General features: G+C 50.7%; 1 protein-coding gene and 1 long non-coding RNA gene across 5 annotated transcripts; one reads left to right on the top strand and one right to left on the bottom strand.

Annotated features, from left to right (window-relative positions):
* Positions 1 to 651: 651 nt before the first annotated feature.
* Positions 652 to 14994, bottom strand: LOC116285116 (uncharacterized). 4 transcript variants are annotated; one of them, XR_012063201.1, is made up of 6 exons: positions 14888 to 14994; positions 12486 to 12677; positions 3824 to 4067; positions 2963 to 3134; positions 2582 to 2655; positions 652 to 923 (listed from the first exon to the last, which is right to left on the bottom strand). It is a non-coding gene; the product is annotated as an uncharacterized lncRNA (long non-coding RNA). The 4 variants fall into 4 exon arrangements; XR_012063200.1 differs by having other exon boundaries at positions 2963 to 3101; XR_012063199.1 differs by lacking the exons at positions 2582 to 2655; positions 2963 to 3134.
* On the top strand, positions 3277 to 8719 carry ANGPTL4 (angiopoietin like 4). Its single transcript, XM_031689859.2, has 7 exons — positions 3277 to 3815; positions 3999 to 4109; positions 4236 to 4353; positions 6490 to 6603; positions 6922 to 7017; positions 7105 to 7386; positions 8065 to 8719. Exons 1-7 carry the CDS (start codon positions 3480 to 3482, stop codon positions 8244 to 8246), a joined length of 1239 nt encoding a protein of 412 aa, XP_031545719.2. The 5' UTR covers positions 3277 to 3479; the 3' UTR covers positions 8247 to 8719.

The raw sequence follows: 14994 nt of genomic DNA, 5'->3' as shown, positions 1-14994 counted from the left end.
TCCATCGACAGATGGATAAAGAAGATGTGGTATACGTATTGTCAATGGAATACTACTCAGCCATAAAGAAGAATGAAATAATGCCATTTGCTGCAACATGGATGGACCTAGATATTATCATAGTAAGTGATGAAAGCTGGAAAGAGAAAGACAAATACCCTATGATATCACTTATATGTGGAATCTTTAAAAATGACACAAATGAACTTATTTACAAAACAGAAACAGACTCACAAACATAGAAAACAAATTTATGGTTACCATGGGGAAAGGGAGGGAGGGACAAATTAGGAGTTTCGGATTTGCAGATACAAACTACTATATATAAAACAGATAATTAACAAGGTCCTACTGTATAGAATGGGGAACTATATTCAATAACTTGTGGTAACCTATAGTGAAAAAGAATATATATGTGTGTGTAGTGTGTGTGTGTGTGTGTGTAACTGAATCACTATGCTGTACATCAGACTAACACAACATTGTAAATCGACTATACGTAATTAAAAAACAAAACAAAAAAACAGTAGTGTGCCGACCTCATAGGATATAATAAGTGAATGTACACGTGTGAAATACTTAAAATAATGCCAGACACAGGGTGGGCATTATTTAAGTGTTAGCTATTGTATTAGCTGTATAACGAGTAGCTTAAAACAACAATTCACATTTATTATTTCATAGTTTCTATGGGTCAGGAGCTTGGGAGCGGCTTAGCTGGGTGAGCTCGGAGTCTCATGAGGCTGCGAACAGATGCCAGCTGGGGTTACATCATCTGAAAGCTTGACTGGGGCTGGAGGATCTGCTTCTACAATCGCTCCCTTGTGTGGCTGACAAGCTGATGTTGGTTGCTGGGTGGATCTCTCCAAAGGGCTGCTTGAGTGTCCTCACAGCATGGAAGCTGGCTTCTCACTCAAAGTGAGCTAATCAAGAAAAAGGCAGAAGCCACATTTTTTTTATGGCCTAACCTCAGAAGTCACACCCACCACCATTTCAACAACATCCTCTCAGTTACATGATGGAGAGGAGCTATAAAAGGGCGTGAAGATCAGGAGGCAGGATCGCAGGGCCATGATGGATAAAGGAGGTATAGCATGGCTGCTAAGAATGCAGCTCTGAGTCAGGGCAGCCTGGCCTCAAACCCTAGCTCTCTCTAGATAACTGTGAGAACTTGGACAAGGACTTAACCTCTCTTTCACTGTGTTCTCATCTATAAAATAGAATAACAGTACCTACTTCATTTGGGGTTGTAACTGGGATTAAGTGAATATATAATCCCTTTAGAACAATCCCTGGCATATGTTAAGTGCAGAGGAGGTGTTCACTGCTATTTTTATTATGAATTCCTCCTGTACAACCCATCAGAAGCCCAGTGCTTGAAGACTAGTAGAGAAGTCTAGGGCCTCCGGTAACCTAGGTCCTAGAGATACAGATGGAAAATCACTGTTCATGAGACTGTGTCCTGCTCCAGACTGAAATCTCCCTAAGGCAGGGAGTTTATTCAATTGCCCACAGACAGGTTAAAATTAAAAAAAAAAAAAAGTCAGTTTCACTGCGTCCCTTTCTGATGAGATTCCAGCCCAGGTGTCACCTTTCCAATGCCATTTGCTTTGACCAGAATAGCCTACATTTGGAGAGGGGGAAGTGTCTTGCCCACTATTATGAAATGTGAATCCAACACAGTAATCAGTACATAGCAGGTACTCAAGAAACAATTGATCAGGGTGATATGTCATTGCTGGGTGAGAAGGTACATTGCACAGAACAGTTTTTAGGATGTAATGCAGGGCCACCACCAGGCCCCTGGACAAACTCTTTTGTGACTTGTTTACTACAGGTGCCTCTAAGACACCTGCCTTTGGTGTGTTTTATGCCCTCTGAAACATGGCATGGAGGTAGAAGCCCCTGAACAGTGAATCATGAAAAGACCACGAAGTTGGGAAAGTGATAATTTTTCTTAGCGCAAGAAGCTAGAGAGAGGGACACAGTACTCTGGGACAGCTGTGTCCCCTACTCAGTAGGAAGCCAGGGGCTGGGGGCTGAACAGGCTGGCTGCCAGGGCAGATGGTGGCTATCTGGATCCACCCCTTGCCAAGATTTTCTCCCTGCCCTTCTCATCTGCCTGTCACTGCTGCTGGGATCTGCCATTCTGGCATCCGGCCCAGCCAAGGGTATGAGTGGTGACCTGCACGTCAGCCCTGGGGCTCCCAGTTTCAGATTCCAGAGGCTAAGCTGGCTCGGAGCCCTGCCGAGTCAACTCTGTTCTTCTGTCTGTGCTCTGAGTCAACATCTCCCAGGTTCTCCCTGGCAGGCCGGTTTTCTATGCCAGCCCCGATTTTCTGACGAGGTATAGGGAAGTTGGTGGGGACAGAGGGGGAGGACTTTCGTGAACGTTGGTTTAATAAATGCTTAGCCTTGGAATGAACGTGGTCCACATCACAGCCTCACTCATTTCCTCTTCTGTCCCAACTCGGTTCCTACCCAGGGCTCAAAGTCTTGGGGTCTCTCCACCAGCCTGGGAACTCCATGTAGGAGCAAAGGACTGTTTGTTGAATGACTGAATGAAGGAGGAGGGGCAGACCTTCCTCCCGTGCATCCCTTCTTTCTGTTCTGAGGTTCTCGCTTTGATTCAGGCAGACTCAGACACTGAGGACCCTGAGGGTAGAGAGTGGGCAGTGGTGAGAGAGGCCGAAGCTGGAGACTGAAAAAAACAGACCTGGGCCCTGCCAACCAGGGCACTAAGTTGTTGGGAGTGGGATGAGGGACGTTAAAAAATCTGCAGTGACGAAGCCATAAGCAGGGAAGCGTGGGAGCCGGGAGATGTCTCCCCGGGGGTCAAGCCTGGTCTTGAGAGGCTCTCCCGAAAGCCTCTCGGAGGCGGGGTGTTTGAGGCGCCCTAGATTTCCCGTCCCGGTCTGTTGGACTCAGCGCACCAGGGCCCTTTCTTTTTCGTCTCTCTTACCCAGCTTTTGACTTGGGAAGGGGGTCAAGAATGCAGCCCGCCTTTTCCCCACTGAGACCGGCGGGGGCGGCTGGGGTTCTTGGGATTCCGGCGCTTGGAAGGGCACCACGGGATGGGGAGAATCACGTCTCCCATGGTCCTCAGAAAAGGCACGGAGAAGGCACGTCAAGACCTGGTGCGAGGAGCCAGAGTTTTGCAACCCAGGGCGCCCTCTACTACCATAATTACCCGGCCTCCAGCGCACGGAACCCCGCCCCGGCAACTCACCACGCCCCGCCTCCCGGACTGCTCCTCCCACTCCCGCATGGGCTTATTTATAATAGAGCGTCGCAGCGGATAGGCAAGCCCAGGGCTAGCGGCTGTGATTCGAGTCTGTCCTGTGGCTTCTGCACCCAAGCGAGTCTGCGCCAGGGACCCCCGTCTCCAGCCCTCGCATCTTGAACCCCGAGTCCCCCTTGCGCCCCCTCGCCCAGGGTCCCCGAATCCCCGCGTCCCGGGGCCCAGACCACCCGGAAGGATGCGCGGTGCGCCGACGGCCGGAGCAGCCCTGGTGCTGTGCGCCGCCACCGCCGGGCTGCTGAGCGCTCAGGGCCGCCCGGAGCCGCCCGAGCAGCCGCGCTTCGCGTCCTGGGACGAGGTGAATGTGCTGGCGCACGGACTCCTGCAGCTCGGCCACGGGCTGCGCGAGCACGTGGAGCACACCCGTGGGCAGCTGGGAGCGCTGGAGCGGCGTCTGAGCGCGTGCGGGGCCTCCTGCAAGGAGCCCGAGGGGGCCCCCGCGCCTCCGCTCGTCCGGGCGAGTCTGGTCCCTCCCGGCGGCGACGTCGGCCCCGAGACCCTCCGCAGCTTGCAGGTACTTACGCTCCTACTGCTCCGGAAGGGAGTGGAAATGGTTGGGGCGGGATTGGGGGGCTCATCCCGGGCTTCCTGGGCTCTCCTGTCTCGCTCAAAGGATGTAGAGTTGTAAAGACAGACGGGATGGAGAACTTGGTCGCAAAAGGCTGGATTTTCACCAGGGTTTTCACACTCTCCTCAGACTCAGCTCAAGACTCAGAACAGCAGAATCCAGCAACTCTTCCAGAAGGTGGCCCAGCAGCAGCGGCACCTTGAGAAGCAACACCTGAAAATTCAGAATTTGCAGAGCCAGGTGCCCAATGATTGCCCCAAGTCGGGAGGGAAGTTGAAGTTGGACCTGTGGGTCCAGACGCGGAGCCAGGCAGGTCGAGCAGCTTGAACCAGCCAGACCTGACACTCTCCTCCCGTCCTGTCTCAGGTGGGCCACCTGGCCCCTAGGCACCTGGGCCACGGGGTGGCCAAGCCTTCCAGGAGGAAGAGGCTACGCAAGATGGCCCAGCTTGTTGGACCAGCTCGTAATATCAGCCACCTGCACAGTGAGTATCCAGCCCTTTGCTGTTCTCTGACAATCCCACCCCCTCACCCCCAAATAAACCCAACACACACACTAAGCATTCTTTCCCTCTTCCTTGTCAGATCCACCTTACTGAGAAGCAGAGAGGCCCTGGCCCTGGGTCCCTGTGGTCTCACGGGTCTCTGGTGAAGGGATGACTGTGGCACCTCCCTCTTAGGCCCTGACCCTCCCCTGCTGGGCCACTTCACTTGTCTTCCCAGCAAGCCAGTGGGCTTTCCCCAAAGCTTTGCTGGCCACTAACTGGAGCAGAGGGTGGGAAAGAATGTCCAAGAGGGACTTAAGCTGCTCTGGGGGTGTGGAGAAGGGGGTAGTACATTTCAGGGACATCCTTCTGGAGGTTGGAACCTTCCAGGAAAGTAGGATGGTGGACAAGAGTGTCCCAGCTAGTGAAGCTGGAAATTGAGTGAAGGGAGAATAGCTCTCTGATGAGAAGGGAGGTTCTGATGTTTGGGCCCTCCATGATCTTAGAGTGTGGATCTTGGGGGCGGGTAGGGCAGGGAACCCCCATCTCCCTGGCCAGATACAGCTCTCTTACAAATCCAGGGCTCCTGACACACACACCTGGTCCCTCACCTTTCTTTTGGCCCCGAAGTCCAGGCTCACCCCTTCCCTCCCCCCCTTTACTGTGTATAGCACCCCAGATCTCCAACCTAGCATGTCTGTGTGTTTCTGACACAGGCTCCCAGCTTCCAATGGCTCTGTCCCACACCAAGTTCACTGCTCCAGACCTGGCTGGCTTGCATATGGTCCTCCTACCCCATCACCCGGCCTGGCATCTGTGGTGGTCTGCAGACTACCACAGGTGAAAGTTCAGACCCCCTCTTCACACCTTCAGGCTGGTTGCTGGCTTCTGGCCCTCTTGTCTTGAGGGCTCCTCAACCTCCCCCTGCCACCCTTCTCCCTCACCTCCCACCCAGGTAGGGGTCCTTTACACCCTCCCACACCAGAGTTCTGGGATGGAGGGGGGGGCTTCTGGACGGGGCCAGCGGGCCTAGGCCAGGCTGGGGAATGTGGTGGGGGAGGGGATGGCCCCGTGGAGGTTTGGGGACTCCAGGCTCAGCCCTGCCAAATAGGGAAAAGTTCAGAGCGGAGGAGACAAACAGCTGGTGCTAATAGAAGCCACACTGGTGGTTTGGCAGGCTGCCTGCTGTGATTGGAAGAGAGGAAAGTAGGGGAAAGGGGAGCTGCCCCGGGCCGGAAAATGTCTCCCCACCCCCACAGCGAGGATACACTCACCCCGTGACTGGAGGCTTCCCCTCCCTCTGGCAACCTTTTCCCTACTTTCCCCGCTAGCGGCTAGCGAGTGGGCTGAGACTTCCTGCGTCTCCAGATGTATCTGTCCCTCTTTCTCTATTCCCTCCCTCCCTCCTTCACCCCTCCAACCTTCCTCCTCTCCTTCTGATACCTGCGACCCCAGGCAGGGTCTCTGGGGTACCCCCAGCTCCATCCAGGCCTGATCCACATCACCCCTGAACAAAGCAGAGCTTAGCTCTGTCCGCCTGCCCCTTCTGGTCCAGCTCCTTCAGTCACTCATTCATCTTTATTAAATACCTGCTGTGGGCTAGGATCAGCCTGGGCATGACTACCAGATGGTAGGCGAAGAGCCACTCCATGTTCTTAGACCTCATGGACTTCATTCAGTGTGGGGAGTTGGAGAGAGACCACCAGATGACCCTACTTTTGGAGAGTGGGAAGATCTCAGTGCCCCTAGCCAGGTCTGGGGGTCAGGGACATCATCCCTTCCATAAGCTGGAAACTTTAGTGAGAGGCAGAGAAAGGAAGAAAGGAAGAGGGTCCCAGACAGAATGCTAGCATGTGCAAAGTCCCTGTGGCAGGAGGGTATGTGGCCAGAAGGTGGGCCTGCAGTACAGGGGGGAGGGAGGATGCGTGCGATGGCTGCTCCTGGGGTGCCTTGTAGACCATGTTGAGGAAGGCTGTGGAGAGCCATGGAAGACTTTAGGCAAGTGGTGGGGGGCTCATGAGCTCAGGATTGCCCCCTTCTGTCCCTGTTACCCACTGTCCAGCCTCCAGACACGCCCATTTCCTAAGACCCTCTCTGCTCTCTGCTTCAATCCCCCTGCCTTTGTCTACCTCACAGGACTGCCCAGGGACTGTCAGGAGCTGTTCGAAGAGGGAGAGAGGCAAAGTGGACTGTTCCAGATCCAGCCCCAGGGGTCTCCCCCATTCCTGGTTAACTGCAATATGACCTCAGGTAGGGATGTGCTGGCCCCCTAAGGGTTTCAAATATCCTGGACCCCATTGTCTTTCTGTCAGATGCACCCCACCCCCTCCCTCTCTCCCTCCCTCCTCCCCTGCTGGGTCTTTGAGACAAAGATCTAGGCAGGTCCCTGACTGCTGTCCAGCCCACAGTTTCTTCCTCTGACCACCCTCCTCCAATCCTGCCGGGACCGATGAGAAGGACATTGCCCTCTCTTGGTTTGGAGGCAGTTTGGAGTTTGGGATCCAGATAGGGGAGTTGGGGTCCCTGGTAAGAAGAATTCTCGGGGTGACTTTGCATCTTTCTGGGCAGATGGAGGTTGGACCGTAATTCAGAGGCGCCAGGATGGCTCTGTGGACTTTAACCAGCCCTGGGCAGCCTACAAGGATGGCTTTGGAGACCCCCAAGGTGGGTGTTTCCAGCAGGCCAGATGCACAGGGGGAGGAGGAGCCCTGGAGGTGGGCCCGTCTCACGCATTGGCCCCTCCTGCTGCAGGTGAATTCTGGCTGGGCCTGGAGAAGGTGCACCGCATCATGGGGGACCGGGGCAGCCGCCTGTCTGTGCAGCTGCAGGACTGGGAAGGCAATGCTCAGTCACTGCAGTTCCCTGTCCACCTGGGTGGTGAGGACACAGCCTACAGCCTGCAGCTCACAGAGCCTGTTGCCAGCAAATTGGGGGCCACCACCATCACGCCCAGCGGCCTCTCCCTGCCCTTCTCTACTTGGGACCAGGACCACGACCTCCGCCATGACAAGAACTGCGCAAAGAGCCTCTCTGGTGAGCAGGCTCTGTCCTTCCCTAGCCTGCCCTTTGCCACACGGCCAAGGCATCCCCTCCCTTCCCGTCTGTATCCTTGCCCTGCCTTCAAGCCCAATTCCATCTGCTCCCTCCTTGCTGTCTTACTTGCTCTGTGTCCTTGGGTAACTGACTTCATGTCTCCCCTCCTCAGTTCCTCCATCTTTAAAATGGGTGTAACCGGAGTGCCTACTCCATGGGATTGTTATGAAATTCAATGAGACGACATTTGTGGGCTGGTGGCCAGCCTGTGGCAGAGCCGCTAAGACAAAGCCCATCTTGTTCGGATGAAATTGGAGGCATATGAAACTGCCTTTCTAGGGGTCAGAGAAGGATGGGATACTGGTTAATTTCACATGGTTGTGAAACAGATGACAATCCTAGGAAGGTTTTAATGAACGTTTGCCACGTGCCGAGTGCAGAGAAGTCACTTGCCAGGGCCACTCATGTAAAAGCTGTGGTTACCAGGAAGGGGGGATGCTCACAGCCCCTAAGTTTTCTTTGTCACATGAGGTTCCTCAGAACACAGTTTGACAACCACTGCCAAAATCCTCCCATCTCAAGCGCATGAAGTCCAGCGCCCGGCCTCATCCCCATCCCAGCCCCAGTGGAGGCCTGAGGACCCAGGCCTGACTGTTCCTTTTCTTCTGACCCCGGCAGGTGGCTGGTGGTTCGGCACCTGCAGCCACTCCAACCTTAACGGCCAGTACTTCCACTCCATCCCACGGCAGCGGCAGCAGCGTAAGAAGGGAATCTTCTGGAAGACCTGGCGAGGCCGCTACTATCCGCTGCAGGCCACCACCATGCTGATCCAGCCCACAGTGGCTGAAGCAGCCTCCTAGCCTCCTCCCTGGGGCCTGGTCCCAGGTTCCTAGAGGACTGTGACTCTGACTCTAGTCACTCCTGCCCAGGCAGGCGCCCCCGGCTGGGGCCATCTGGAGCCTCGTGGACAGAGAAGATGCCCGAGACTGGAGAGGCCCCCTTTCCGAGTTGGGGGACTGCAGGAAGTACCCCTGGGAAGGACAGAGCTGCAGGGCTACGGAGCACAGGGCCCTGAAACTGGGGGATTGAGGGGCGTGGAGGCCTGATTCTTTGCCCACCTGAGGAGTAGGGGATGCAAAGGGACCACCCAGGGGTAGCCAGGCCGGCCCTCGATGGCGGATTCAGTCACATTGACTGGCTAGGGGACCAGGGCTCCCCTAAGTGCTGAGTGCCCTCATGGTGCTGTGGCGTGTGGGTGCTGTGGGCGAGTCGGTGCCAACAGTTGTCTGGGCGGAGCCCGCAGAATTCTTGGAATAAAAGCAACCTCAGAACATTTTGTTCTGTTTTGTCCTTCCGTGTGTTTTAGAAAGTGGACAGTTTTCAAAGTCCATATAAATACATTCCCAGGGTGGAGGGAGAACACCCCCAGGTCTCTTTGAGAACAACGCCGGTTCTCCCCACCACCTCCGACAACTGATTTCAATTTCCTTCACTTATTAGTCCATGGATCTCATTTTTATTTTCAAAGTTACAAAACAAAACTCCCACTCAGTCTTTCTGGAAGCAAGTACTAGAGAAAATGAGAAGCTCTTCCTGTGCCTAGTTACACATATGAATCACGATGAACTTTTTACCATCCCTCCATTTGATAGAAACATGATGTGAATTGCATATTTAATTTTATGTAGGAGTCACATCTTTTAAAAAAGCAAAAAGACGGGGAGAGTATAGCTCAGTGGTAGAGCATGTGCTTAGCATGCACAAGGTCCTAGTTTCACTCCCCAGTATCTCCATTAAAAAATAAATAAGCAAACCTAATTACCTCCCCTTGAAAAAACAAACAAACAAATGCACCTGGAACTTTTTAAAAATTAAAAAAAAAAAAGCAAAAAGTGGGTAAGGTAATAGCTTAGTGGTAGAGTGCATGCTTAGCATACAAGGGGTCCTAGGTTCAACCCCCAATACCTCCATTAAACAAAAAAAAGGATAGCAAGAAAAAGAAAACAAAAACAAAAAAAGTTTAAAAAGAAACAAAAAATTAAAAAAACAGGTGAAGCGAATTAAAAATATATTCAAATGAACACAATATATCCAAAATATTACCATTTCAAAATGTGATCAATGTAAGTTATCGATAATAGATTTGACACAGCTTTTACAAAAGTCTTATTATTCTGAGTCTTGGGAATCCAGTGTAGATTTCACTTATGACGCATCTCAATTTGGAGCAGCCATGTTTAAGGGCTCAGTAGCCACAGTGGCCAATGGCCACCATATTGGACAATGGAGCTCTAGTGTGTTACATTCATGCAGTGTTTTGGGTAAATTCTTCCCATTTTGGGCCAAGTCCGCATAAGTTTTCCTTTAAATTGGCTTTTTACTATATATATATATATATATGTGTGTGTATATACATTCAGCTAATATTTCTTGAGCACCTATTACAGACCAAGCCCTGTACGAAGTGCTTGGGATACTCTAGGGAACAGAAAGACCCCTCCCTGCACCAAGCTTACCTTCAGAGCCCCTCCCATTACAGATAAGGTGACCAACAATTGATGGTCCAAACTGAGACACTGTTGAGAGCGTCTGGGGTGTGCTGTTAATAATTAAGCCTGACAACAGACGTCAAGTAGCTCATTCCCAGGCATCTGGGGACGTACTGACCCAGTTTTTAAAAATATAAACATATCTTCAGAGCATATGGAAAACCACTATCACCTGCCATGAATATGTTAGGTAAAAGTAAACTTGATGAAAGCAAAACTGCCAGTGCTTTAAAATTCCAGCTAGAAAACTGATCTATGGTGAGAAAAAAAAACACACACAAAAAAACGAATAGTGGTTGCCTTTAGAAGAGTGGGATGGAGACTGACTGGTGGGAAGGGAACTTCGTCGGTGATGTTACGAACCTGTAGAGAGCTGGGTTACTCTGCCTCAGTGAGTGGACACTTAAGATCTGTGCATTTCAGTCTATGCAAATTTTACCTTTAAAAAGCTACAAAAACGGTCATAGACAAATACTGAACTCTAGTTAATGATATGCTTGTGGTGTTTTAGAGGGGGAATGAACTGATATCTTCAACTTTCTTTGTTTTATTTAAATTTTTTCCAGCTTTACTGAGATATAATTGACATATAACATTGTAAGTTTAAGATGTACAACACGTCGACTTGATACACTTATATATTGTGAAAGGATAACCACCCTTAGCATTAGCCAACACCTCCATCACATCACATAATTACCTTTTCCTTTTTGTGGTGAGAACATTTAAGATCTACTTTCTTAGTAACTTCCAAGTATACAACTGAGTATTAACTATAATCCTGTGCTGTACATAGATCCTCTATAATCTTCAACTTCCTTTGAAATGCATTAAAAAATAAGATGATGGATAGGTAGACAGAGAAATGGACGTGTGATAAAGCAAGTTGTTAATAGTGAAATCTAGGTGCTGGGATGTGTGTATTCTTTGAAAAATTCTTTTCATTTTTCTAAACGTTTAAAATTTTTTCACAATAAAACACAGGGAAGAAAATCCTAACGAGATCCTGTTGCCTTCTAAAGGCTCTTGGCCTTTCATCTGAGCTCTAAAAAGGGTGATGGGGATTAGAAAATTGTTCAAGAGTGGGGCAGAGTAGAGCTCCGCGGTAGAGCGCATGCGCGAGGTCCTGGGTTCGCTCCTCAGTGCCTCCAGTTAAAAAAAAAAAAAAAAGGAAATCATTTGGGACAGACTGAGCCTCTCTCCTTGACGGATAATAAAGGATTTCAAGAATTGAAAAAAGGTAGGAATTTCTTAGTGTGTGGTTCAATGTTATTTAATGCCCTGCCTAAGATTATCACCCATATCATACGTCCTGGAATAACGTGATGCCTTGTCTCCAAGGAACTTGTTTGGGAAAAACAGCATCCACCCTACCCCGAGCCCCAGCTGCTGTTTTAATAGGAGGACCTATCTTTCCAGTACCCCTAGGTGTTCGCTAGGGAGGCAATGGGAGCCTCTTTCACTAGAGGAAAAGCCTCTGTGATCTTCCTGTCCTGTGACTTGCTGGAAGATGCCGGAGACACAGATGCTGGAGCCCTGGCTGAGTGTGGGTGATGAGCTCCTCAACACTGGAGGCCAGACCCTCTCCAGGCTCCTTTTTTGGGGGGGTGTCCTGTACCAAGTGGGCTTGAAGAGTCTCCCTTGAGCCCACAGTGGGTGGAACTGGTGGGGAGTCCAGCCCGTGGAGGTGGGGATGGAGCCCCCCAGTTATGTCCTCTTCATTCTCAGGCTCTGCCAAAGAGGGCTCCCATCTCCAACCTTGTTCCTTATCCTGCCATCACACTCCTCCAAAACAGTACTTCCTGCCCCCTCCATCCCTGGGAGTGACAGGAAGAACCAGTGTGGTTGGGAACCAAACAAAAGCTGGGATGTGGCTATCCAGACCCGTCTGATTGCAGAGCTGGTTCTCTTAACCACACCACTCTCCTGGGGGACCAGGACAGGACACTCAAGCTCTGTGGTGTCAGTTCCCGCATCTGGAACACAGGGATGGTTCTGGTACCGCCCCCTCCCACACACTCCACCCCTTCCTGTCCTCCCAGTGCTGCGGGTATTTCACATAGGATTCTGTGAAAATTACTCTGAGCAATGTCTGGGTCACAGTGAGCACATAATATAAACAGGGGCCATGATTACTAACACTGTCATTTCTATGAGCTGTGCCAGGTGGGCGGGGCAAGGAACATGACCCAGACAGGAGAGAAACCTTCAGCAGTGGAGGTCACTTTTGAGTCAGTTTTCAAAGGATGAAAATTCTACAAAGATGGAGGCGGGGGAGGGGGTGGCATTGCAGGAGGAGGGCATTGTGAGAACAAATGCCTGGTGGCCTTGGCCGGAAGTGCAGCTGGGGAACCAGTGCACAGCCCCACCTGGCTGCAGCTGGGGGCGGGGCGGGGGGAGGGGAGTGGGCAGCAAGAAGCTAGGGTGCTGAACAAAGCTGGGGGTGGAGAGAGCTTGAGTCAGAAAGTGCAGACCTTCCAGCCAATGGCCCAGGAGTGTGTGGACAAAGGGAGTAGGGTCCTCCCACGTCTGGCTTCCACCCTGCCTCACCTTTTCACCTAATCTCATCTCTGGCCCCTTGGACTCAACTCTCCGGACGCATGGCCTCCTGGATGTTCAGAGACATTGACGCTCTCTGTCACTTGCTGTTCTGTCTGCTTGACATGCTGTTCCCACTACTTCTTCCTGCTTCTGCAGACTCAGTCCAAATGCTCCCTCCTCCAGCATGCCTTCCCTGCCTCCCTAATGTGCATGAAAAATAAGTATCAGTAAGCAAAGGATGCTGCGGTCACCAAGCCTTCAGCTACTACCACTAACCCCCGACAGTGACAGCAAGCCAGAGGGAACTCAGGATGGCAGGAGCAGGCAGCACAGCCTCTGCCACCCCCCCCCCACCAGTGCTGCACCGAGGGGACTCAGGATTGGAAAGAACAGGATATTGGCCCTGGATAGCTAAGGTGCATTTCAAAGGAATGATTTCAATGAGCACAGACTCTTGCATCTTTCCATACGTAGAAAAGCACTAAATTCCTTAAACTGAGATGTCGAATTAACAGTAATCATTTGATGTTCCAACTACCTGGTCTTTGTTGCAAAAACTCCTATACATCCTGGTTCCTCCCCTGCCTCTTCGGAGCAGTCCCTCAGAGCGATCTGAGAGGCTGTATCCCGGACTTAAGTCCTCAGAGATGTCCACCGAATTTTTATTCTCAACGTTTAGGTCTGCTTTTTTTCTTTCAGCTGACACTAGCTAAGTAGATCCACCGTCACACAGCCCAGGTTATCCTCCTCAATGTGTTGTTGTTTACCTGCTTCTCACCTGCCTTTCCCAACTAGACTGTCAGCTCCATGAGGGCTGGGACTCTGTCTTGTTCATCTCTGCCTCCCCAGCCGAGAGCCCTGCCCGGCCCACGGTAAGAGCTCAGTAAACGCTCATTAAAGGAAGGAATGAAAGATTTTTAAACAGCGGAATGAGACAATCAGACTTATGTTTTAAAAGACTCCCTCTGACTGCTGTGGGAAGAACTGACTGTGGGGTGAGGGCAGAGCAGGGAGCTCTGGGAGTAGGCAACTGTACAAGTCTAGTGAGTGGCCAGTGAAGGGAGTGACAAGTGCTCAGAAATTTAGAAGGGAGAAGGGACAGAATAAGACAATTGAGGGAGGGGTGGGAGAGGGGGGCAAGGAAGTAAAGGATAAGAAGGAGAGAGGAGTCCATGACCTCTGGCTCTGATGATGGGAGTGGGGGATGGAGTCACAGGAGGAGTGGCTATGGCGAAAGAGGACACATTTGTGTCTGGGATGCCTGGTGGACATCCCAGGGTTGAGGTCCAGGGGATAACAATCATTACATACAATTAGAATTAGTACAGGTCTACATTTATATTAGTCACTAATGAAACATTTACTGAGCACTGGGGACATAGCAGTGACTGCCATAGACACAGCCCCTGTCCTCACCCAGCTGATGTTCTGTTGGTGGGGGACAGAAACTAAATAATTAATGAATTGTGAATATTAATAAAAGGAACCTCAACTAAAATTAGGAGTCAGGAAAACTTAACAGAGGGAGCTCTCATGCCCTACCGTGCTTAATTCTCCAAATAGGAGGATGTCAATTACACACTCCAACCAAAAGAGATGTACCCTGCACTACCAAGCAGAAACTGCAACTGCTTTACTATAGCAGGAGAAAAGATTTTCTTCCTGCCCAGGAACAAGCTCAGCCAATGGAAACATGGCAGCTCAGCCAATAAGAAGTTGGCCTCATCTGAACTCTTACTTTCCTCCAAATAAACTTTCATTTTTCAATTATTGATAACTTTCTTGTCCCACTCTCCTTTCTAGAAAAGCCTTCCATTTTGTACAACCTCCGGGGAGTATCTCTGCTTCACAGACGAGATGCTGCTTGATTCATGAATCTTTTAATAAAGGCAATTAGCGCTTCAGATTTACTCAGCTGAATTTTGTTTTTCAACAGGATGGAAAATGAAATACATACTTTAATGTCAAATAGTGATAAATCCTGGGAGGGGGTGGAATAAAACAGAATAATGGGACAGAGAAAGGAAGATCCTGTTGGGAGACAGCCTGACACCCAGTAAGGATTTATAAATATTTGCCAAACAAAGACTTAATAACAGGCAGTGGATGATTGAGTTAATATGTGTTTAGGTAAACGATCTAGTTATACCCCAAAGATTCTGTAAGGTGAGTTTCTTCCTTATTATACAGAGGAAGGAAACCGAGGCAGAAGGGTATGGTAATGTCACCAGTGTAGGGATGGAATCTGCAACAGAAAGAGGAGAGAAAACCTCTAAGCGGAAAAAGTGTCCCCACGCAGATGCCCCCCGGAAACGGTCATTTACAGGGGCAGCGAGGGTGGGGGGAGCGTCCCGCAGAGCAGCGCGCATTGACCTATAACGTCACCGGGACGTTAAATAGCGTAACATTACCTGGATGTAGCCCCATTTCCCTTCCCGGACAGGTCCTCTAGTCGTCCGGTACTGTCTGAGTCTAACCTCTCATTGGCTATCCGCTTCGTCAATCCGTTTCATTCTTC

The sequence above is a fragment of the Vicugna pacos genome, chromosome 22, assembly GCF_048564905.1.
Source record: "Vicugna pacos chromosome 22, VicPac4, whole genome shotgun sequence".
Taxonomy (NCBI): domain Eukaryota; kingdom Metazoa; phylum Chordata; class Mammalia; order Artiodactyla; family Camelidae; genus Vicugna; species Vicugna pacos.
This window is presented reverse-complemented; position numbering and strand designations above follow the sequence as displayed.